This window comes from Sebastes fasciatus, chromosome 9 (genome assembly GCF_043250625.1).
Source record: "Sebastes fasciatus isolate fSebFas1 chromosome 9, fSebFas1.pri, whole genome shotgun sequence".
Taxonomy (NCBI): domain Eukaryota; kingdom Metazoa; phylum Chordata; class Actinopteri; order Perciformes; family Sebastidae; genus Sebastes; species Sebastes fasciatus.
The window spans coordinates 1,112,976-1,136,105 of NC_133803.1; the positions used below are offsets into that span (position 1 = coordinate 1,112,976).

Sequence of the window (23,130 nt, forward strand, 5' to 3'; positions counted from 1 at the left end):
GTGTACTAGACTACTTCATTGTAGGAGCAGTCTGAGGAGCATCATGTACTAGACTACTTCATTGTAGGAGCAGTCTGAGGAGCATCATGTACTAGACTACTTCATTGTAGGAGCAGTCTGAGGAGCATCATGTACTAGACTACTTCATTGTAGGAGTAGTAGGCTACCAGCTCTCTTGTAGAAAACAGCTGGAAAGATATACTGTGATATTATTAGGTTTATAAAAGAAACTGATTTAGCGAAAATAATCTATTTTTTCCCATTTTATATATTTATTGTTTTATACTGCATAATCTCTTGTTTCACTCCAGTCCAGTTGGTGGCTGTAATGCTTCTAAGCTGGCTTGCCAACCGCCAATAAACACTAAAGAAGAAGAGGAAGAAGAAAAAAAAAGAAGAAAAATAAGAACAAGAAGAAGAAGAAGAAGAACAAGAAGAAGAACAAGAAGAAGAAGAAGAAGAACGGAATTGTCATAGAGCGAGAGTTGGAGCTGCATGCGCTTGTTGAATTGTTTGGAAGGCGATATTGTAGTTGGTTCGGTGGATTAGCAACAACTGTACCGTGAATGTAACTATCATGGGGGATAGTATGGATGGAGATAGCGATAATATGTTATGGCAGGATGTAAATAGAAATAGGGAAGATAGGAGCAATAGTTCTGGAAGTTCAGCTTCTGGTTTGGAGGTGGACGACATGGCCAAAAAAGTGAAGGCTACAAAGACAAGTGTGAGGAAAGAGGATGAACAAACTGAATGGAAAGTGATGGTAACGTTAAAAAAAGCTTAACCCACTTAAACTGACGAAAGCAATTGAGAAAGAATTGGGTAAGATCAAGTATGCTAAATTCTTAAGTAACAGGAGGCTATTGATTTTTGCTAAAGATCGATGGCAAAGAGATACGTTTCTCAGAGCGGAAACACTGAATGGAGAAAGGATCAGTGGTCATATCCCAGGGAATGCAGCAAAGCTTAGAGATGTTATTCATGATGCACCTTTGGCAATAACGATGGATGAGATAATACATGAAGTGAAGGGAGGAAAGGTGGTGAAAGCTACAAGACTACATGCAGGTTACAGCTCTGTTAGATGTGACAGAACTGGAAAACAAGGTGGAGGATGTGTAACATTCATTAAGGATACATTAGCATATAAAAGAGTAAATGTCCCAATTGAGTATGAATGTATAATGATAAAAATATGACGTCCCAGAGGAGATGTCAAATTAGCCAATTTTTACAATCCTTGCAAGAAATTGTCAATGCAAATATTACATGAGATCTCAGAAAGTGTTGATAGAAGGGAAATATGGTGTGGAAACTTTGATGCTCACAATACGGCTGTGGCTCAGTGGGTAGAGCAGGTTTTTTCAAGAATGCTACTAACATAGGGAGTGATCACTTTCCGATATGATGCTCTATGAATTTTGATATGTATGCATTAGAAAGATGGTGTTTTCATAAAGCTGAATGGGAAAAATTTAGAGAATGTTGTATTGATTCTGCTAGAAGAATATGGATGGAGGGTGATGTAGAAAGCTGTGCAGTAGCAGTGACGTCCATGATTAGTAGTGCTGCATCAACATGTATTCCTAAGAGCACAGTGAATGGGAAAAAGAAAATGGTTCCATGGTGGAATGATTTCAAGAAATCATTTGAGTCAAGATAATCTGATAAATGATCAAAGGAACAGAGCTATGGCACGGAAAATAATTACGTCATCCAAGAAGAATGTGTGGAGGCAATTCTGCTCCTCTATTGGCAGAGAAATAAAATTGGGTGACATTTGGTCAATGATTAAAAAGATGAGTGGGAAAAGAAAATCTGTTAAGATCCCAGCGCTGATAGATGGAGAATTTGTGGCAATGACAAATAAGGAGAAAGCTGACCTACTGGGTAGGAAGTTTGCAAGTGTTCAGAGTGGAAGTCACTTAGATGAAATATATAAACAACGAAAAGATGACATTTTAAGAGCAAATACTGATATAGTAAAGAAAAAGGACAGTAATGGATCGTCACTTGACATGGACGTTACCATACATGAGTTGGAAATGGCCTTTGAGGGAAGTGGATATACGGCTCCAGGACAAGATCGACTATGCTATGCTATGTTTAGACAATTACCAGATATGGAGAGAAGGTATAATGCCTAGACCTTGGAAAAATGCTCTGGTGCTACCTTTTGGTAAGCCTGGTAAAGACCCAGCTAATGCAGGAAACTACAGGCCTATGGAGTTAACATCACACTTGTTCCAATGGATGGAAAAGATGATTGTTCGTAGATTATCATACAACTTAGAACAAAGAGGATTGCTAAGCACATGTCAAAGTGGATTTGGTAAAGGAAGGTCTACGGTAAATGCTCTAGTGAAAGTTAGTAATGAGGCAGAAAAAGCCGTTAGTAAGAGATCATGGCTATTGTGTATTTTGATATTGAGAAAGCTTCTGACTCAATGTGGAGAGAAGGACTACTGATTAAAATGCATAAAATGGGTATTGGTGGAAGGTTGTACAACTGGGTTTTAGACTTCCTGTCTAGTCGGGTATTCCTTGTCAAAGTTGGAGATGCTGCTTCAGATGATTTTGATATTGTAAATGGTATTCCTCAAGGCAGTGCTATTAGCCCTATTCTGTTTAACATTATGATAAATTATATTTTTATGAATGTTGGTAGAGATATTGGGTCAGCGCTTTATGCAGATGACGGGGCGATATGGAAAAGAGGGATAAACATTAGACATGTGACTAATAGCATTCGGAGTGCTATAGTTAAGGTTGAAAGATGGTCATATGATTTGGGGTTTAAGATGTCAGTTGCAGAGTCATGCTACATGTTGTTTACCAGGAAGAGAAGGCTAGATAATGTACAGCTGAAACTGTATGGTCAAAGTATGGAAAGGGTAACAGAGTTTAAATATTTAGGATTATGGTTTGATGAGGAATGTATATGGAGGAATCATGTTTCACAGTTTGAAACTAAATGTAAAAAGTACTGAATGTCATGAGATCAGTGTCTGGTTATGAATGGGGAGCAGATAAACAATCAATACTGGATATTTACAGGACCTTAATACGATCATGTATTGATTATGGGTGTATGGTATATGGAGCAGCAGACAAAAGTGTTTTGGAAAAACTAGACGGAATACAGTTCAGAGCTCTAAGACTCAGTATTGGTGCAGTTAAAACAACTCCTACTAATGCACTACTGGTGGAAGCTGATGAATTGCCATTATATTTAAGACGTTCAAGTTGTCACTGGCATATTGGGTTAAGTTAAAGGGATCTGGAGAGGAACAACCTGCAACACAGATGCTGTGTGATTGTTGGGAATACTCACAACAACAAAAAGGTAAAGGATTTGGTTGGAATATCAATAAAATAACAGAAGAATATGGTTTAAATAGGTTACATTATGGGCCAAATACTGTGTGGGTAATGTTCCTCCATGGACATTTCCAGTGCCAAATGTGGACTTGCATAATATAGAAATATTTACGATTATGCTGAGAATACAAAGAATTGGAATTAATGTACAGTTTTGTTTGGTTCCTGCTCATGCTGGTGTGGAAGGTAATGAGAGAGCAGACGAGACTGCAAAGAGAGCATTGAAATTAAATGAGGATGAAATAATGAAAGTTTCTTTTGGAAAAGGTGAGGCCAAATCCTTAATAAGAAAGGCAGTGAGGGAGGTGTGGCAGAAGAAGTGGGACACAGATACTAAAGGGAGACACTATTACAGTATACAGAAATCAATTAAGGTGAAGGATTTCAAAGGGAAGTACAAAAGAGAAGAAGTGCTTTTTCAAGATCAAGGTTCGGACATACTGGACTAAAATCAGCTCTTTATCTAATGGCAAAGTGTGTATCAGATAAATGTGATGTTTGTAATGTTCCTGAAAATGTTGAGTATGTTATTATGAGGTGTTGTAAATATAATTCAGAGAGGAACATCTTGCGTGATAAGATATATGAGCTAGAACGGGGATGGAACTTGGAAGGGATTTTAGGGATGAGTGAGAAAATGAGGGAATGTTGCAAGGCTCTCTTTATTTTTAATTTAATTTAATAATGTTTTTTTTTATTTTGTTGTTTTTTTTTGTTGTTTTTTTCTTTTCTTTATCTTATTTATCACACTCCGGTACAGTAGGTGGCGGTATGTACCTATACACGCTGGTTGCGATCCGCCATTAAATCAGAGAAGAAGAAGAAGAAGAAGAAGAGGCGGCAGCAGCAGCGTTAGCGGTACTTTGCGAACGCGGTAGGATTGATTGATTTGCTGGCGGATGAGCATAAACTGTACTTTGACTGTAACATCATGTCAAATAGTTCTGATGGAGATAATGGAAGTGAAATGGAATGGATGTTACCTAAATCTGTGAGGCAGAAAAGGGCTGCGAGAGAGAGAGAGCGGATAGCAAGAGAGAGATGTTGGTCTGTTGATAGTGAAGTTGTCAGAGGTAATAATAATAGTCAAGAACCAGTCACAACGATAGACAGACGGATCAAACACAAGAAGCTGAGTGAAAAGTAATAATTTAATTCAATCAGGATGGCGATTGGGAAAATCAAAATGGCCAGGTTTTTGTACAACAAACGAGTGTTGATACATGCAAACAGCAAACAACAGCAGGAAAAGATCCTCAAAATGACAACACTTGAAGGGGAAAAGATGAAGGCTCATATACCTGGAGCAATGGTAAAGTTGAGAGGAGTAAGAGTAATACGGATTAAGAGTAAAAGGGATGGCTCACTGAAGGAAACCCTATCGGTAGTGGTTCAGTTGAGAAAACCCTCCCAAAATCGGTGCAAATGGGATACATGAACTACAGTGTGAGGGAATACATTCCCAAACCTCTCAGATGTTATGCATGCCAAAGAATGGAGCACACAGCACAGTAGTGTAAAGGAAAGCTAAGGTGTGCGAGATGTGGAGGACAGCATGAGTATGGAAAATGTGATAAGGATGCAAAGGTTAAATGCTGTAACTACGGAGGCGAGCATAGTGCTGCGTTTGGAGGATGTGTAGTGCAGAGAGAAGCCAGAGAAGTACAGAGAGTTAAGACTGAACAAAATATCATACGCAGAAGCACTAAAGAAAGTAAGGGTGACAGAAACAAACAACAGGAATTCCAGTGAAATGGACCAAAAAAATGCAGCACAAAGGGATGGTAATGCACTAGGAAATCAAGCACAAACCCAAGTCCCAGGCAATATGCAAAATGCTAGTGCTCATAAATGTAAAGTTAATGATGATTCACTAGTAGTAAACAAAGTGGAATTTGTTGTCTTCATCGCCACACCATCAATGTTGCAGCTCAGCTAAAAAAGAAAAGTGATAGAATCAAGACCATAGTGGAGGCAGCAGGAAGATTCCTTGATATACGAGATGTAAAAGCAGACCAGATACATGCACTACTGACAGCAACTGAGGTTGGGGAAAATGGACAGAACGAGGGTTAAAGATTTAATTATGGTGCTCCACATACTTCAGTGGAATGTGAGAAGCCTGATAGCTAATGGGCAAGAATTTAAAAAGTATATAAACTGGGAAAAAAAAGTTCAGAAACTTGTGTTTGGTGGATTATTTCTCTGTTATTACAATGCTAATGGTCATTGTATTTTACATGGTTGGAAAGCCTGTTTATTTACCTTCACAATGATGTCCAACTTGTAAGGATCATGCATTTGTGGGATGAGCAGCACAGCTGATTATGTGGGTAGCGCCCAAGAAAAATGTTCCAAAATGCTCTGCCAATGGTAAACAGTGTATTCTCATAAGGCTACCAGGAAGCCTGCAATGACTGCCCTTCACCGTCAGGCCCGTTGGCGCTGGTGTCGACAACACAGACAATGGAACCTGAACATGTGGGGGAATGTCATGTTCAGTGATGAGTCCAGGTTCTGTCTGCCAAAGTTGGACGGCAGGGTCAAAGTATGGAGACGACGCGCAGAACGCTATGCTGATTGTTGCACCGATGGAGTAACAGCTTTTGGTGGGGGCAGTGTCATGGTGTGGGGGTGGGGCATCTCCCTCACTGGCAAAACAAGGTTTGTCATCATTGAAGGCCATCTCAATGCAGTGAGATATCAGGATGAGATTCTGCATTCCATATCTCCACAATCTGGGACCTAACTTCATCCTCCAAGATGACAACGCTCACCCCCACAGAGCCAGGGTTATCACAGACTACCTCCACAATGTGGGAGTAGAGAGAATGGAACAGCCTGCCAAGAGTCCACACCTCAACCCAATTCAACACTTGTGGGATCAGCTTAGGCGTGCTGTACGTGTTAGAGTGACCAACACAACCACGCTGGCTGACCTGCAACGAATCCTGGTTGAGGAATGGAACGCCATCCCACAGCAACGTGTGACCAGGTTAGGTCAATACCAACAGGAGAATACACTGTTTACCATTGGCAGAGCATTTTGGCAAATCTTTCTTGGGCGCTACCCACATAATCAGCTGTGCTGCTCATCCCACAAATGCATGATCCTTACAAGTTGGACATCATTGTGAAGGTAAATAAACAGGCTTTCCAACCATGTAAAATACAATGACAATTAGCATTGTAACAACAGAGAAATAATCCACCAAACACAAGTTTCCAAACTTTTTTCCCCCAGTTTATACATATATATATGTATATATGTATATATGTATATATATATATATGTATATATATATATGTATATATATATATGTATATATATATGTGTATATATATGTATATATATATGTATATATATATGTGTATATATATATATATACACATATATATATACATATATATATGTGCATGTGTATGTGTATGTGTGTGTGTAGATATACATATATTTTTTAATGTACCTCTTCGTTGACAACAAGAGATTTAGGAGTTTATCTCATTTTAACATTTTAACATTAAGTGCAACTTTCTGAATTTTAAGCTAAATGAAATCTAAATCATTTGTTATTTCATATTGAGTCTGCGGTCCTCTGCTTTTGACCTTAAGAGCAGGATCCCAGACTTCACCAAGGAATTAAGAGACCTGGAGTAGAGGAGACACTTCCACTGGCTGTCCCGTAGGCTACATAGAGATAGTGTTCCCATCCACCAAAACTCAAAGGAGTAACCCAGGAATGTTGATTTAGTACAAGGCAAACCTTTTACACTCAATAGAATTAATCAAAAAAGGTGAATTTTCCATTTGGCCCAAAATAAAAAGAGACGTTATTGCCACAGATAAAGACCTATTCATGTGTGCAGCATATACAGTATACCTCCATCAGAATCCCCTTATTATAATGAACATTGTTTCTCCATTCTTGAAGATGAAATCAATCACTACCAGGCCCAGGGAAGTGTACTGATCTGTGGTGACCTTAATGCCAGGACAGGTATAGAACCAGATTGTATTAACCCACAGGGAGACAAACATACACCTGGCCAAATCAGCATTCCCCTCCCTTCACATCCCCACAGGAACAACTTTGACAAAACTGTCAACACAAGTGGGCACAGACTCCTGTAGCTATGTGGAACACTGGGTCTGTACATCGTCAATGGTCGACTTCGAGGAGACTCCTTTGGTCACTACACACACAGCTCTCCTCTTGGCAATAGCACAATAGATTATAGCATTACAGACCTAGACCCCTTCTGTCTGAGAGCATTCACAGTCAGTCCCCTAACACCCTTATCTGATCATAGTCAAACTACACTCTACATTAGAAAGACAGAAACAGACCCTCATGCAGCAAAACCCAGTAAACTAAACTATACAAAACAACCTGATAGATGGACAAACAAAAACAACGACGACTACCAGAAAGCAATCACACATCAAACAATTCAATCTCAATTAGACCATTTTCTTTCCACCTCATACCACCACAGTAATGGCGGCCTGAATCCGGCTGTATGTGATATTAATAACATATTTGACAATGTGGCAAATTTATCCAATCTGAAAAAGTCTCAGCATCACAGATCAAACAGTCAGCCAATGAGAAGTGGTTCGATACAGACTGCAAACATCTGAGAAAAACATTCAGAAGTTTATCTAATCAAAAACACAGACAACCTGATGATCCTGAGCTAGAGAGAGAGAGACAGAGAGAGAGAAAGAATTGTAACAATACTTTATTAAAAATTCAAGATATAACAAAAACCACAACAGTAGTTGAGGTCCAAGAACACCACGGTCATTAAAACAAGATTCACAGAATCCAAATCATCTCAGTACATTTCCAAAGAACAGCTCGTCATCTACAACACGACAAAGCACATGTTTATAACACCACACACTGGAGAATCTTTCCAGATCCTTCATCATTCTATAATAATTAAAATCTATTTTCAAACGAGCTTTCACCATTTTTACAAACACAAAAACAGCATCATCATCATCCACAGCTTTCTCTATTCTGTTTCTCCTGCTCAGATACATGGCCATCTTTGCACTCCCCAGAGTGAAGTTAAAAAGCTGGCATTTGTCTTTACTCTCCTGAGAGTACCTGTAGTCCAGAATGAACATACGTTTACTCTCCTGAGAGTACCTGTAGTCCAGAATGAACATAAGTTTACTCTCCTGAGAGTACCTGTAGTCCAGAATGAACATACGTTTACTCTCCTGAGAGTACCTGTAGTCCAGAATGAACATACGTTTACTCTCCTGAGAGTACCTGTAGTCCAGAATGAACATACGTTTACTCTCCTGAGAGTACCTGTAGTCCAGAATGAACATACGTTTACTCTCCTGAGAGTACCTGTAGTCCAGAATGAACATACGTTTACTCTCCTGAGAGTACCTGTAGTCCAGAATGAACATACGTTTACTCTCCTGAGAGTACCTGTAGTCCAGAATGAACATACGTTTACTCTCCTGAGAGTACCTGTAGTCCAGAATGAACATACGTTTACTCTCCTGAGAGTACCTGTAGTCCAGAATGAACATACGTTTACTCTCCTGAGAGTACCTGTAGTCCAGAATGAACATACGTTTACTCTCCTGAGAGTACCTGTAGTCCAGAATGAACATACGTTTACTCTCCTGAGAGTACCTGTAGTCCAGAATGAACATAAGTTTACTCTCCTGAGAGTACCTGTAGTCCAGAATGAACATATGTTTACTCTCCTGAGAGTACCTGTAGTCCAGAATGAACATAAGTTTACTCTCCTGAGAGTACCTGTAGTCCAGAATGAACATACGTTTGGAGAAAACTTCTCCAAACAGTTCAAAAAACTGTCCCAACATTGTAAACAGTGGCAGCAGTCAACAACACTCCATGAAACAATGAAAACAGTCTCACGATGAGGACAAAATGGACAGTCGTGACTTACATCAGAATTAATGACAGAGACAAACGTATTCACAGCCACGATACCATGTAGAACCTTCCACTGCAGGTCAATGGTGGTTTATACAGCGCTCTCCATTCAGGTCCAACACTATCACTGAGACCTAAGTGAGCTCTCCATGGAGTGTCAGTTTTACCATTTAATTTGTCCCTGTGCAAAACTTTACAAGCATTTTATACGTTCATTTTCTATTTGTATCTTGGAAAGAAAACTCAGAGGAACTCCCACTCTTTAAAAACAATCCTGTACAGTCCTTAAAATCTGGGGAAATGCTCACCGAAGGGAAGACATCATTATCATCAGGTTTAACAGAGCCGTCACAATACTGCTGTAACAGAGTCCGCTCACTAACCCTAACACTAACCCTGTAACAGAGTCCGCTCACTAACCCTAAAACTAACCCTGTAACAGAGTCCGCTCACTAACCCTAACACTAACCCTGTAACAGAGTCCGATCACTAACCCTAACACTAACCCTGTAACAGAGTCCGCTCACTAACCCTAACACTAACCCTGTAACAGAGTCCGCTCACTAACCCTAACACTAACCCTGTAACAGAGTCCGCTCACTAACCCTAAAACTAACCCTGTAACAGAGTCCGATCACTAACCCTAACACTAACCCTGTAACAGAGTCCGATCACTAACCCTAACACTAACCCTGCAACAGAGTCCGATCACTAACCCTAACACTAACCCTGTAACAGAGTCCGCTCACTAACCCTAACACTAACCCTGTAACAGAGTCCGATCACTAACCCTAACACTAACCCTGTAACAGAGTCCGATCACTAACCCTAACTCTAACTCTAAACCTTACTAACTGTGAGAGCTTCTCTCCATTTATTGAGCAAAAGAGAGATTTCACCCCTAAGCGGCAGGCAAGAGGAGCTGCATTGTCCAAGTTTGCACCTGCGAGCTGAACTACATGTCCCAGAGTCACCACATTAGACACACAGAACCGCCGGAGCAGAGTCGGCCCCACCTGACAGACTGTACTGAAACGGGTCACATAAAGAACTGGTTCCTGGAGCAGCCAGTACATTGAGCTGTGATGTCCCAGCCTTTTTTTATTAAGGAGGATCCACACCTTAAACAGGCCACGATAAAAATCAGGTAATTCTTTGATGTCAGGCTGCTTTAAGTCCATCAGAAACAAAGATCTGTTCAGTCCCAGTCCACCTAGCTGACTCAAAATGGTGCAAGCCAGCGGCCTCCACACTAAATCAGCAGGACCACACAGAAACCTTTGTAGGAACTGGAACCGGACGGCAGCCCCCCTGCTGCTCAGATGGATCAGGCCCTGTCTTCCGTCATCCTTCGGCAGATACAGCCCACTCTGAGACACCCGGTGCGGTCTGTCCCAGAAGAAGTTCATAAGAAGAGCCTGGATCTTTGACAGCAGATCAGGTGGGGGGTCAACACATGACAGGCGATGCCATAAAGTGTTGTTAGTGATGAGGACTAGACCTCTGTAAAACATCTTTGTTATAATCCACTTCCACCTTGCTAAACGACCTTTGACCTTCTCAAGAACATTGTTCCACCATCTTCCAAATCAACCCCCCAGGCAAACTGAGCTTCTTCTCTAGTCCACCAACACTGAGCTTCACTTTTGTCCCAGTTAACTTTGGCTGAAGATATTGAGCCAAACTGGACAACATTTTTTACCAACGTGTCAATAGCCTGCTGGCCGTCCACCAGGATGACCACATCATCTGCATAGGCTGACAATTTTAAAGGTGCATTACAACCTGGAATAGTCAGCCCCTGAAGGTCAGATCTAAGTTTGTGCAACAACGGCTCGATGGCCAGAGAGGGCACAGCCTTGTCTAACTCCCCTTTGAACTTGAAACGGAGTGCTCAAACCACCATTGATTTTCAGGACGCTCTGAATGTCACAATACAAAACCTTAACTTTATTAATAAAACCAAGACCAACACCAAAGGCACTCAACGTGAGCCATAAATATTCATGCTCGACACGATCAAAAGCTTTTTCCTGATCAATTGATATGATACCAGCTTTGAGGCCAAACAGCTTACAGATCTCTAAAAGGTCTCGAACCAAAATAATATTATCAGAAATCAGCCTGCCCGGTACACAGTAGGTCTGATCACACTGAATCACCTGCTCCATCACTCTGCTCAGCCTGGTTGCCAACACCTTGGAGAGGAGCTTATGATCAGAGCAGAGCAGAGACACGGGCCTCCAGTTTTTGATGAACAGTAGGTCACCTTTCTTAGGCAGTAAGGTAAGGTAAGGTAAGGACCGCCCTCCGGCAAGACTGTCACTCAGTACTTCCAGCAGATCCCCCCCAGAGAGCTGCTTCCAACTCTACGTTACTCTGCTGCTCAACCTGAGGAAGACCAGTATAGAAGCTGTGAGACACTGTCTGCTCCTCTCTGTGCTCAACCTGAGGAAGACCAGTATAGAAGCTGTGAGACACGGCCTGCTCCTCTCTGTGCTCAACCTGAGGAAGACCACACATCACACAACTCCTGAGCCTCCATGAGATGAATGAGACGAGTGCGAGAGGCAGCGTGAGGCTCTGCATGGTTCCTGTCTAACCTGCTGTCCTCAGTGCAGTTAAAGTCTCCACCGATGAAAACATATTCTTCACTGTTACATTTCTCAATCACTTCATTTAAAACATCTAGAAACACGACTCTCTCCGCTCCCACAACTGGAGCATAAATATTAATAAATACCATATTTACATTTTCATACACTGCTCTTACTTTTAACAGACGACCTTTAATAACTTCTTCACATTCTATCGACTGAGGAATAAAGTTTTTGGAAAAAAGAATTCCAACCCCACAACTGTTACTGGTTTTATGAGTTAAAAACGTCTCACCAGTCCATTCTCTCCTGTCATGTCATAGCCACCGGCCTGAAGTCATTGTTGACCTTTGGACACGTTTTTTTAGGGACCGGTGTAATTATTGATTTCTTCCAGAGGGAGGGGATGGTGTGTGAGTCCACAGATTTTTGGAAGATGGGGCACCATGCTGTTGTTAGCTCCTCTGCACATGTTTTAAGAAGAAAAGCAGATATCCTATCTGGCCCTGTGGCCTTCTTAGTACAGAGTTGTTTAAAAAGTGATATTATTTGATGAGGTTCCATCACCAACCTGGCGTCCTGCTCAGAGACAGAGATTGAGTTAGAAACATCTCTACATTCAGAAGAAAAGTCCCTTGTTTCAAATCTCAGGTAAAAGTCATTTAGCTCCCTTGCTTTTTGCAGATCGTTGGGGGTGCTGAGATTTTTATGAGATGGAGCCATGTTGGTGATTTTCTTCATAGTATCCCACAGTTTACTTGGGTTATTAGCCACAAAGTTATCTTCTATGGTCTCTTTATGTTTCCTCCTGGCTTCCTTTAGCAACTGATTAAGTTCTTTTTGTACAGTTTTCAGTTGAATTCTGTCCTTATTTTTAAATGCAATTTTTTTGCGGTTAATGCGGTCCTTAACCTCCTTAGTTATATATGGTTTATTGTTCGGATACACAGTTATCTCTTTCTGTGGTATGACCATGTCCACACAAAATTGAATATAATCCGTAACAGTCTCAGTAGCAGTGTCCACATCCATCCCATGGAAGATATTCCAGTCAGTAGAAAGAAAACATCCTTTGAGGGACTCAATGCTGTCATTTGTCCAGACCTTTACAGTCTTGGTTTGTGGTTTACTGCGTTTGAGAACAGTTTTGTAAGTGGGGATGAGGTGTACTGTGTTATGATCTGAGTTTGACAGTGGGGGTTTGGCTTTAGACACATAAGCATTCTTTACATTACCGTAGCATTTATCAAGGATTTTGTCCTCCCTGGTCTCACATTTGACATACTGTTCAAAACCTTGAAGTGACATTTCCAGTTTACAGTGGTTGAAGTCCCCTAAGATTAAAACCGGGGCCTCAGGGCAGCGTAAAAGTTGTTGTTGAACACAGTCTGTAACCTGGGCGGCTGCACTAGCAGCGTTCCCGCTGGGTGGAACATACACAGCGCAGAGGATGATGTTTCCAAACTCCCGAGGTAGATAAACGGGTCTCAAGCTCACGCAGAGAAGTTCAATGTCGGGGTTACAATGACGCATCGTGTATTGTTTACACCAGCTGTCATTCATGTAAACACAGAGGCCCCCTCCTCTGTTTTTCCCCGACATCTCACTCCTGTCGGCTCGTATGAGAGAGAAGCCTTCTAGTTCACACAGGGAGTCGGGAATGTCCTGATGAAGCCATGTCTCAGTGAAGACCGACATGCATGACTCACGGTACTCGTAGCAGGTCGTAACGCAGGTCCGCAGCTCGTCCATTTTATTCTTCAGGGACCTGGCGTTGCAGAGTATCATGGACGGTAGCGCTGGTCTGCTGCCTCTCCGGCGGAGCCGCTTACAGACGCCTCCTCTCCGTCCTCTTCTCCGGTGGCGTTTCCCCGGGGGCCGCGGTCGAATACTCTCCGGCAGATCGGGGGGTGGCGTGTTGCCTGCAGCTCGGAGAGCCAGCAGTGCGTCTCTGGTGTGTATGACAGCACCGCCTTGTTATTTACAGCTTGAAATGTTTGTCATGGCCATGGCATGAGGAGGTAGATAAGAAGTGCCAAACAAAGTTTCTTAAGTGTAGACATTGTGCCATACATCCGCGCACACAATCACACGAGAAACACAATATAAAATGTAATAAAAACTAAACAAACACCAAGATAAAGGAATAGAAAAACCTAAAAACTGCAGCGAGGTACGGAGCCCGAGTCGTAGCCGTGCCGCGCCACTGAGCTCATGATGTTGTGGACTTGTGAACCAGCAGAGACTGGACCAACCGCACCTGAACCAGCAGAGACTGGCCCAGCCGCACCCGGACCATCAGAACTTGAACCAGCAGCCTCTGAACCAGCAGCCCCTTGATGCTCAGCTTCAGTCTGCTGTGTACTGTGTGTACTCTGAGTATTTTCTTGCTGTGTACTGTGTTTACTCTGAGTATTTTCTTGTTCTGGATTTGGTGCTGCAGGCTCACCATTATGTGTCCCAGCGTTTTGTTTCTGTGGACAGGTACGGATGAGGTGACCCTCCATTCCACAGCCAAAACATTTCATTCTCTCTGAAGACACATGAACAATGTAGTCAAAATCCTCCACCCTGAACTTCAACATCAAGTTTAACTCCTCAGTGTTGTTCTTTAGAATCATGTAGACCTGCCTTCTGAAGGAAACAACGTGTTTCAGGTGTGGAGATTTACAGCCCAGAGGAATCAGTTTAATTGGAGACATTAAATGTCCATGTCTCACCAGTTCCCTCTGCAACATTTCATTACTAATGAATGGAGGGACTTTTGACAAAATTATCTTTTTGGCCGGATTAACCAGCGGCACTACCTGAACAAAGGTGTCTTTAATCACCACACCTCATTCAACAACCACGTTGACTTTATCAACGCTGTCCAGAAAAATGACGACTCCATTATTCATTCTGGATGCGGACTTAACACTGCCATAACCGACCATTTCTCCGATTGCTAAACTGCAATCCTCCATGGAGCAAATAACAGTTGGACAGAGTTTAACTCCATGCCGGCGGGTGAGCTTCTCCAGCCCCCCGCCACCGACTCCAAGAGTCGGCATGACTCCTAGCCGAGCCGGTCGGCACCGCTCCGGAACCGAAAACACTTCAAACTACAGTTATAAATCTAACAACTAACTAACAAACTAACAAACAAACAAACAAACAATCAAAAGATAGAAAACACACTCAAGCTCAGACGCGCACCCGCTCTCACAGTCTTCCACTCCAGCATGCACTCAGAAAGAGAGAGAGAGTGAGACACAGAAAGAGAGAAAAATAGAGAGAGAGAGAGAGAGACAGAGAGAGATAGAGAGACAGACAGAGAGAGAGAGAGGTTCTTACTGGCCCCACTGTTCTTACTGGGCTCCACTGTTCTTACTGGGCTCCACTGATATAGAACAGACACACAGCTACACATATCTGGGACTAAACATAACCTCAACAGGGAATTTCAAACTGGCCATAGATGATCTTAGAGACAAAGGAAGAAGGGCCTTCTATGCAATTAAAAAGTCTTCAAACATAGATATACATGTAAGAATCTGTCTCAAAATATTCAACTCTATAATTGAACCAATTCTACTGTATGGTAGTGAAGTGTGGGGTCCTCTTGCAAATCAAGACTTCAATAAATGGGACAAACACCCAATGGAAACCCTACACGCTGAGATTTGCAAGAGCATTCTCAGAGTCCACAGGAACACCCCCAACAATGGATGCCGAGCTGAATTAGGCCAATTTCCCCTTTTAATTAGGATGCAAAAAAGAGCCATCAAATTCTACAACCACCTAAAAACAAGTGAGCCCAACTCCTACCATTACAAAGCTCTCCATCACCAAGAGGAGAACATAGAGAGGAGTCCCCTCAGCCAGCTGGTCCTGAGGCTCACCTCATCTAACAGCACAAGGCCTGAGGACAGCCCTCACACTATCTGGACCAACCGAACTAGAGCTAAAGAAAATGATATCAACTATTGGACATCTACCACAAAACCTCAACACAAACTTCAATGCTATTTGGCTCTAAACAGACAGTACACAGTGGCAGACTATCTGACCACCGTGACTGACCAGAAACATTATTATCATTATTATCAGGGACATTATTATTATTATTGAATTGACGCTTTGGCAATATTGTTCACCTGACAGTCATTCCAATAAAGCATATTGAATTGAATTGAATTGAATTGAGAGACAGAGAGAGACAGACAGAGAGAGACAGAAAGAGAGAGAGAGAGAGAGAGAGAGAGAGACAGAGAGACAGAGAGAGAGAGGAGAAGCGGTCAAGAGAGCTAGAGAATGAATAGAGAGAGCGCTGGCAGATAGAACCAGAGTGAATGTGTCATGGCGGTTAACGTTACGTCCTCTAACAGGCCAGCAGAACACCGTGTGGTTCACTCAAAAGTTACAAAAACGGCCCCCCGAGGAGATACTTAAAAAAAAAACACAATATACCAGTAGATGGTTAAAAAGCAGGCAACAACTTTGAGTGGTGACTAAAATGTTCTGAACCCGTTAATAAATCATCCTTGACTCTGACCATGTATTAAAAGACTCTGGCCCATGCTCTGACCGTGTAACGCTAGCTAACTAGCTAGTTAGCTAGCTAGTTAGCTAGCTAGTTAGCTAATGTTAGTGAGATGACACTTAGCTAGCTAGTTAGCTAACGTTAGCTAGTTAGCTAATGTTAGTGAGATGACACTTAGCTAACCAAGGCAGCTAACGCTAGCTACCAAGCAAACTTTTGTTCAAAGGCAAACAGGTCTTTTTTCTGCTTCAGTAACATACATTTATATATTCTAAATATGCACCAACCAACTAAAATAGCCGGACCCCAGTGGTGTATTAATGCTAAACTATTTGATCATTTGAGGCTTTGGTATACACAATGAATTAGCAGTTAGCTAATTAGCACGGATCAAACCGTGGTAATGCAGTCACATTCACAGAGCGCGGTCACCAGGCAAGAAACATGCAATGTTATTTCATTTTAACAACAAAAATTCAAAAGCAATATTTAAAAAGGAATATGAACTCAGCTCCTCTTTGTCTTTGTGTTACTCAGCGGGAAACTTCCATGGATGTAACTTGAGGTATCACTCCGCTCTGTAGCTCCGTGTACTACTCCACACTACGCCACAACTAACAGCCCGGACACACCAGGAACGTCGGGAGCGCGTGGCGGCTGCGTTACCTGTTGTTTTTTATTTCAGCATCCGTGTTAACAGGTTATAGCAGCCACACTGGCACACAAACACGCGTGGGATGTGCGTGAGACGCGCGACTCAGCTCCGTCTCTTCTAGAGAATAGAGGTCTCGCCTATTTTTGACGCTAGCCGCGCGGTTCACAGCAGCATGAAAAAAAAGTAAAGACTTCTTTTTAAATCAACACTTCCTGCTTTCATTTCAAAAAGCCCTCAAGCGTTTTTTCTATGGACAGAATTCCTTCATTTGTTAACACAAGGCTTTTATTCTGAAATATGAGCAGACAGTGATGAGGAACTAGCAGTAACTTGGAGAGCTCCATGAATTGATAAAGTACGGGGTTTAAATCAACACTTCCTGCTTTCATTTCGAAATAAAAGCCCTCAAGCGTTTTTACTGTGGACAGAATTCCTTCATTTGTTAACACAAGGCTTTTATTCTGAAATATGTGCAGGACAGTGTTGTAGAACATGCAGTGACTTGGAGAGCTCCATGAATGAAGTTTCTTAGGGTTTTAATTGTGGATTATTACTATTATTTACAAATTACCACACATTTCTTAACCTTTCTCGGTCTAAAATAAATATAAATAATATTTGTAATGAAATACACGCGTCTGGTGTTCAGACCACGCCATGCAGCTGCCACGCGCTCTTGACGTTCCATGTGTGTCCCGGGGCTTATAGTCAGGTGCGACCCTCCGCCGCTGGAAGTAGTCCACTGTTGTTTTCATGTTCACTATTTAAGCTTTCATTGGCCTTATTCTCTGTGGATAACCGGTTAGCACCATACTTCAATTATTAATTATTGAATTAATTAATTATTGCCGTTTTATAGTAATAGTCCTGTGTTACTTTCTTACTCTGTCTTATTCTGTCTTACTCGTCTTTCTGTCTTACTCAAAAATGGCGGCATCGTCTCTGTATTTCCTTAGCATCGCCTCACTCCACCCTCCTCCCAGTTTCACTTATTGAAAACTTATAAACTTGAGTTCAGTATCCAAAACTGGTCATGATAAGTGGAGTTAAAGAGAAGAAATAAGTTCACATAACTTAATGTGGCTGTCTTTATTTTTACAGTGTGTACCTATATGTATATACATAGGGCAAAACTGCTGCGGGCCCCCCATGGGCCAACTCACGGGGGGCCCACATGGGATTAGTGTGGGTTTGCCCCTGCCCACACTGCCCACAGTAAACCCACACTTTCCCACAGTGGGCCCGCACGGGCATGTTTGCCGGGCAGGCCTTAATAGTACTTTGGCTTTAATGGGGAAAAGGAACAGTGACAAGTGTGGGGATTGTGGTGATACAGAAAATGTGCAGCATATCCTAATTCATTGTAAAATGTATGAGGCTGAAAGACAAAGATCAGAGAGGAGGGACGGGATTGGGATTTGATATGGATACTGGGAACAGAGGGTGAGGGGGTTGAAGGCACCAGGAAGGCAGGAAGTCACTATTAATGTTCTTAAGAGACACAGAGTAACAGTCATGATGTTACACACTCTTGTACAGTAGGTGGCGGTATGCACCTTAAAGTTGTTGCGATCCGCCAGGAAACGGAGAGAAGAAGAAGAAGAAGGAGCAGCAGCGTTATCGTTAACGTGATGACAAGCAGCCGAGGAGGGTGATTTAAAGTAGAAACTGATGATTTCCGCCCTGAAACCTTCGGATAGTAAAATAATAATTATAATAAAAGCGTTTGGATCGTCCTCAGAGAGGCTCTGGGTAGTTCTGGAGGAGCGGATCTGCTGTTCTGGGGATCGTTTCTGATCGGACTAAATGAGGTAACACACAAACAACAAATAAGGAGGATGGGTTCATGGATGGGTTAGTGTGAGTGTTCTTTTAATACCTCCATGAGTGTTACAGGCTCACTTCACACTGGAGCTTCAATCTGTAAGTTAACAGAATTTAACAGACACTGTGCTGAACACACGACTGAACGTCAGGAGTTAGTCACCATAGCAACCTAACTGTCTTTATTCATCACCAGGGTAACTAACCGAGCTAACTGTCTTTATTCATCACCAGGGTAACTAACCGAGCTAACTGTCTTTATTCATCACCAGGGCTAGGCTAGGCTCGTCAAGTAGCTAGTTTTAACTGTTAACTAACTGCTCAAACTACCACCAGTGAGTAGGCCACCGTTGACTAGCTCCCCTATATCGGTATATCTCAATAAGTGAAGTTGACCTAATGTTAATTGACTCAGCTGAATATTAATTCAGTAAAATACATATAATCCACATGAATAATGAATTTAACATAAGAGTTAAGGATGATTTAATTAATAATATAACTACCAATTAAATAAATAATTTTAAAGAGCTGTTTATTTATTATTTAACAACAAAATATATAGGTATTTACAATTGACCAATATATTTAAGTTGTTTATTGCTGCTATTGAATATGAACGACATGGATCAAAGATTTGTCTGTGTTTTAGTTGTTAAAAATTAATTTATCTTCCATAATTATTTAGTATCTAGATTTCAGCTACAGTGGCCGTTAGCAGAAGGAGATAGCTCGGGGAAATGCTCGTTGCCATGTCAAACTATCGTCATGCAGGAAGTAGCAAAGTTTTCCAGCGGTTCATACCAGGCTCCAAATCCAACCCACCGATACCTATTCAGAATCTCAACAAAATACAACGGTGTCTAAAGACCGAAATGGTGAAATCAGCTGGCGCCGTGCTGGTGGGGCATCGAGGCCGCTTTGGCCGATGAGCATCGAGGCCACAGAGAGGCTAGAGAGAGGCCACAGAGAGGCCAGAGAGAGTATATCATATTTCATTCTGGAAAGATTGAGAAAAGGTGTTTGTATTAATTGTTTTTGAAGCAGTGATGAAGCTGTTTACAGCAGAGACTCTTTAAAGGAGCATTCCACTGAATATCAATCTGTCTCTCTCTCTTGTTTTCTTGTCAGGATGAGTTCCTCGTCCCACCTCTCTCCTCCTCCCTCTCCTCACTCCGCTCCCCTCCCCCTCTCCTCCTCCTCCTCCTCTCTGACTCGCTGTCCTGAACTCGACTTGTCAGTCACACTCGGCTCCGCCCACACACACCTGAAGCCCCGCCCACTGAAGACGAGGCAGCAAAATGACCAATCACAGCTGAAGCCCAGCCCCCAAGGACAGATGGGAAGAAAGGGGAACATACAGGTGATGACATCATCCTGTAGTCCTTGTGCGTGCGTGTGTGCGTGCGCGATGACATCATCCTGTGTGGTCTTCTGCAGGTGTGTCTTGAAGAGCCGGTGGTTGTCACGGTTACCGCGGAGCAGAGCAGAGACGCCCCTCCTCAGCAGCCAATCAGAGGTCAAAGGAGAAGCAGAGGATGTCGTCATGGTAACCAGAGTCTGACAGTTAACACTGAAGGCCTTATCTTACACATGGCGCAAAGTGGCGCACATCGCAGCGCAACTTGTCATTGCTAGTTTCAGAGCGCCCACGTTGTCTCCGTAGCATTACTCTGAGGTGGTACCGTCCTGATCATGATGTGGTGGGGTTACTTCGGGGGGGCATACATACATACATACATACATACATACATACATACATACATACATACATGTATCAGTCTGGGGCACAATCAGATCACACAGAGATCTATTAACAGATCTTATGCTCTAGCAGTGGTGGAATGTAACTAAGTACATTCAGGCTACACAAGTACTATGCTTAAGTACAATTTTGAGGTACTTGTACTTTACTTGAGTATTTCCATTTTATGTAACTTTATAGCCCACTTCTACTCCACTAGGCTACATCTCGGAGGGAAATATACTTTTAATTTCAATACATTTATTTGACAATATTCCCAATAGAGCTTATTGAATTTGAGCAACATGAATATAGTTTTGGAATGTTGGGGTACTTCACTTTCTAATTGAAATTGTTAAAGCTTAAAAAATGTATATACTTGAAATAAGAAATAAAGTTTTTGAAATTGCACAACTTGAAGTGAACTATTGAAAATTCCCAAGAAGTAAATTCAGACCACATGAATTCAGATCGGTGGTTTATTTATATATATAATATTTCAGTGCTATTTAACTTTCAACTTTATGAAATCGGTAATGAATAAATTTTACAATTTGGTATTCTGTTGCTTATAAGATTTTAGGCTACTGCATGTTATTTATAAACATATCTACATAATAATATAGACAGTTTATGTGTTTATGATTCATCAGCAGCACATTGAACACAGTCAGCTCCTCCACTACAGTCTGAGTCTTCTCTCTCTGCTTTGTTGAACATGGAATAAAATGTGTTTGGTCCATGCAAAGTTTAAAACCACCTCCCAAAGCAGAACCATATCTGAGTTTTCTTTCATTATTTTATCTGCAAATAATCAACTAATAATCAACTTTCCTCTACATGAAACTAACGCAGAGATTCTTCCAGGCTTTTGTTGTCTCCAGATTATTATATTCATTTCTACTTTCTCCTCCTCAGTCAGCCTGTCACAGTGGTCATTGATCAATACCATGATCAATAAATCTGTTTTTCTCTCCTCTGATTGGTGGAGCCCCCAGACAGTGGGTGGAGCCCCCTGCTGCAGTATCCAATCAAGATCCAGGTTATCTGGAGAGGGCGGGGCTAAACACCACTCTGGCTCTGAAGGCGGAGCTTCAGTCACTGCAGGTTCACACTGTTTATCAGCATGCTGTCAATCAATCACCACTGAGGTATTAACTGTGGTTCCCATGGTAACCTGTCTGTTGTCCTGCAGAGGGCGGAGTTTAACTCCCAGAAGGCCGTTCAGGAGATGCTACGGAGGTCCGAGAGGACCAAAAACCTAATCAACACCAGAGCTACTGAAGGTAACACGAGGGGGGGCTCTCATCGGCTTTATTTCATGTTAGCGAGGTATGTCCATCCTAATGTCACAAAGGTGGCTCTCTTTTAACCTGACTTTATCGTCATGGTAACTTATGCTGCACTAATGATAAGAAGCTCACAATGGTCAGGATTTTGGTGGCTTTTAGATAGAACTCACAAGCTGTGTTTACACAACGTTTACACAACGTTTACACAACCTTCGTCTCATTCTGCGAAATGATTTAAGTTTCTCTCTCAGCTCAGTAGGTCCGGATACATTTAGTATTTGTCTGTCTCTGTCTCTGTCTCTGTCTGTGTCTGCAGAAGTGAACGTCTCTGAGCTCCAGTAGGTCCAGATACATTAGTATTTGTCTGTCTCTCTCTGTGTCTGCAGAAGTGAACGTCTCTCGCTCTCAGCATCTCTTCACCTCTCTGGTGTGTGTGGATGTTCTGGAGGATCAGCTAATCAGCCAGGTGCTGCAGCAGAGGCTCCTGCTGCCCCCCTGTCACCATGGCAACAAAGTAGCAAATGGGCCATCCCTTCTCTTCTTCATGACCTCTGACCACCTCAGACAGAAGCCCCTCCCACCAGAGGAGGGGCCTGGAAACTACAAGTCCTTCCCATCGCCACGTCCCGCCTACTCGACCTTTGACCTCTACAGAAGAGGGAGATGCTGAGAGGCCATGCCCTGACACACACGCACACACAGAGGAGAGCTCTGATTGGCTGGCTGTACTGATGCGTGCATTGGTCAGACTGAGCGATGCCATTGAATAATAATAATCTATTTTTTAAATAATAAATATAAACTGAATCTGTTTTATTGCTGTAAAGAGCTACGCTTTGTTTTTTCTAATAAAGTCTTCAAACACGCTCACTCTGACGAGGTCATGATGATGATGCTACAGGACGTCCAAACACAAGTGTTTGTTGCTACAGGACGTCCAATCAGAAGTGTTTGTTGCTACAGGATGTCCAATCAGAACATGAAGGTGTAACTCAGTTGAAGTGGACAAACAGAACATAATACTGTGCATGTGTATGTTCTGTGCAAGTACCAAGCACCGCCCACTAGCTGGAGCACAGCCAATAGGAACGCTCTCTCTGAAATGACCTGTGATTGGTCAAAGTCTCCCGTCACTAGGCTAGATGTTCTAAAGCCTGAAAACAGCCATGAGGAGGAGCA

General features: G+C 42.2%; 2 protein-coding genes across 5 annotated transcripts in view; one reads left to right on the plus strand and one right to left on the minus strand.

Annotated features, from left to right (window-relative positions):
• degs1 (delta(4)-desaturase, sphingolipid 1) overlaps positions 1–12,223 on the minus strand; it is a 36,306-nt gene extending 24,083 nt beyond the window's left edge. The window contains exon 1 of the mRNA XM_074645479.1: positions 12,207–12,223. The gene's annotated coding sequence lies outside the window, so the exon portion shown is untranslated. The remainder of the gene's footprint in view (positions 1–12,206) is intronic.
• A 6,440-nt stretch (positions 12,224–18,663) lies between these two features.
• ppp1r35 (protein phosphatase 1, regulatory subunit 35) lies at positions 18,664–22,817 on the plus strand. Of its 4 annotated transcripts, none has more exons than XM_074645483.1 (6): positions 18,664–18,945; positions 20,047–20,278; positions 20,356–20,464; positions 21,651–21,766; positions 21,855–21,945; positions 22,338–22,817. In XM_074645483.1, the coding sequence occupies exons 1-6, from the start codon at positions 18,938–18,940 to the stop codon at positions 22,619–22,621; spliced, it is 840 nt and encodes a 279-aa protein (XP_074501584.1). In that variant the 5' UTR covers positions 18,664–18,937; the 3' UTR covers positions 22,622–22,817. The 4 variants fall into 4 exon arrangements, with proteins under 4 accessions (XP_074501584.1, XP_074501582.1, XP_074501583.1 ...); XM_074645481.1 differs by having other exon boundaries at positions 20,356–20,462; positions 21,643–21,766; XM_074645482.1 differs by having other exon boundaries at positions 18,665–18,902; positions 20,356–20,462; positions 21,643–21,766.
• Positions 22,818–23,130: the final 313 nt, after the last annotated feature.